The 2,333-nt window shown below is 36.2% G+C and overlaps 1 protein-coding gene across 1 annotated transcript in view; it reads right to left on the reverse strand.

Annotated features, from left to right (window-relative positions):
• LOC102678183 (bestrophin-4-like) overlaps positions 1 to 2,333 on the reverse strand; it is an 8,183-nt gene that overhangs the window by 926 nt on the left and 4,924 nt on the right. The window contains exons 4-8 of the mRNA XM_031513851.1: positions 1,341 to 1,565; positions 943 to 1,241; positions 814 to 843; positions 489 to 709; positions 108 to 379 (exon numbers count right to left, since the gene is read on the reverse strand). Coding sequence (XP_031369711.1) covers positions 108 to 379; positions 489 to 709; positions 814 to 843; positions 943 to 1,241; positions 1,341 to 1,565 — 1,047 coding nt within the window. The remainder of the gene's footprint in view (positions 1 to 107; positions 380 to 488; positions 710 to 813; positions 844 to 942; positions 1,242 to 1,340; positions 1,566 to 2,333) is intronic.

The raw sequence follows: 2,333 nt of genomic DNA on the forward strand, positions 1-2,333 counted from the left end.
ATTATTATTATTATTATTATTATTATATATTATATATATTATTATAAGAAAATTATAATATATAATCATAACAATTATAATTATAATATTTCCATTAATTATAATACCAGCCTTGAATCAGGCGCGTATCGTCTATCGTTGGTGCTTTCACCGTTACTTCCTTCTAACACGCCACCTGTTATAGGAGCGCTGCACGAGAATATCTCTCCATTTCTCGAATGTTCCATACCAGGGACAGCGACGGGAGCGCTCGGTGGCGGTGGCCCTGGCGAAAATATGCTCTGCACGTGAGGCTTCTTGTCCGACTTCATCGATACCAAAGTCATCTGCTCGTCCGCTTCCTCTTTGATCACTCCAATCCTCATCGAGCCACCTCCCGCTGCGTGGAATTTATTATTTAGCGCAACGGAAATAAGAATATATAATAAGAGTGGAATCGAATTTTCGTGTGATAATATATAAACATCGATGAAAGTTTGCCAACGTACCAACGATTCGATTTTGCAACGAGGCTGCAGAGCTGGAAGTAGCGAGTCTACCGGGAGTCTTAGTACCGCTCGACGTGCCACCGTCTGGTCTGTCATCCTTGCTGAATAATCGTTTCAACACACTGGTCACGCTATTCACTCTCGTCAAAGAATCTCCGATTATGCTCGGAGTAGAACCTCCGCTCAGGGTACGATCCCGAGTGCTCACTCTGCTCGCACTTCTACGAGTAAATAATATTTATTTCTTCTTACGATTCTTATGCACTCTAGATGTTTCAAATATTGTTTGTGTATAGCAATGATATATATATATATATATTATTACCTTGCTATTTTACCACTTTCAGTGGCGCTCCTGGTTATAAATTTTTTACAGAGGGGAACAAAAAAAAGGAAGCAATAAGGTACAACATTTGAATAAAGTGAAACGTTTTAATTTTAAAGGAAAACTAACCTTGACATTTTTCCAGTAGCTGTAAAGTGTATACCGGACTCGGCATCGTCTGCCATATCGCTACGAAATTTTTGCGGGAAATCGGCCGCCATGTCATCGATCCTTGCAGTGGACGGTTGAAGCTCTTGCTGTGCCGCTGACAACTGAATACCGGCCGTCGACGGTTGTGGATGCTCTTCACGGAAAGCTTGAGCCGCCGCTGTATATGGAAGCTCCGTAGGAAATATCTCATCCCAATACTGGTCACGGATCAATTCTGGATGCTCGTGATGCATTTCGTCAACGATAAGGTAGCTAACCTTAATGCAATACGTTAGAGATATTAAACAGGAAAAAAAAATATAGGGATATGTATATATAAATAATTCGTGATCTTGATTATATAACGTTGTATATACTTGTAAATTTCTATCGATTATCCAGTTCACTTCGAAATCGTCGTCATCCTCGCCGAATGGATTGATCAGTGTCTCGGCTACTTTCAACCAGCCCATGTAAAAAAAGAATTGCAACGTCGTGAATACTGGGAAATAGAGATCGATCGTTGACGTGGATGAATTCTGCACCCACTGACGACCCATCACGCTCGTTAAAAAATACGTATACACAGCCAATGTTACCACCTGCAAACGATTTATGTTATTAATAATTAATTCTGATTAATAATTAACCCTTTGCACTCCAGGCCTGTTTTGCAACTTCAGACTCGGATTTGACCGCGTTTGATGGAATTTCTTACAGCTAATTTATAATGATTTCATGCATAAATTAACATATAAAATTTTTATATTTTAATATTTTATGTATCTTGACATATAAAGAAACAAAATTTATTGAATATTAAAATCTATATTGTTGTTTTGTATGATATTTTATGAAGCAATTATCAAGATGCATCCTCGGTTTGTCAGGGCAAGTAGGCAATAGTATTTTTCCTTCTAACCTTTTTATCGCATAATTATTTGTTCCGTACACTATTTCATTAATAAGTTCATATTTCATTAATAAGTAAAAAATAGTTTAAAAGAATCTAATGGTACATTTATATTCGAAGATACTTGCAGTCCTATAAATTTTTCACCGGATACAAATTGTATTCTTCGCGATATATTTTCCGATTCTATGCGTGTTATCCATTTTGAATTTTCCCTGTCTTCCGCAATATCTTCATTTGATTGCTTTCACATTTACTATCTATTATTCTTATTTTTCGCCTTCTTATATCTTTTATTTCATCTCTATGTTCATCATTGCTTTCTCTATCGTTAATTTCTTCACGAATAAAAGTAATTTTGTTATTCAATAACGAAAAATCAAACTCAACTTCACTTCAACTAATTTCATTACCGTATTCCATGCTTACAAATCTCAAAAACTTTGAAAATAATATT

This window comes from Apis dorsata, unplaced genomic scaffold (genome assembly GCF_000469605.1).
Source record: "Apis dorsata unplaced genomic scaffold, Apis dorsata 1.3 scaffold_772, whole genome shotgun sequence".
Lineage (NCBI taxonomy): Eukaryota > Metazoa > Arthropoda > Insecta > Hymenoptera > Apidae > Apis > Apis dorsata.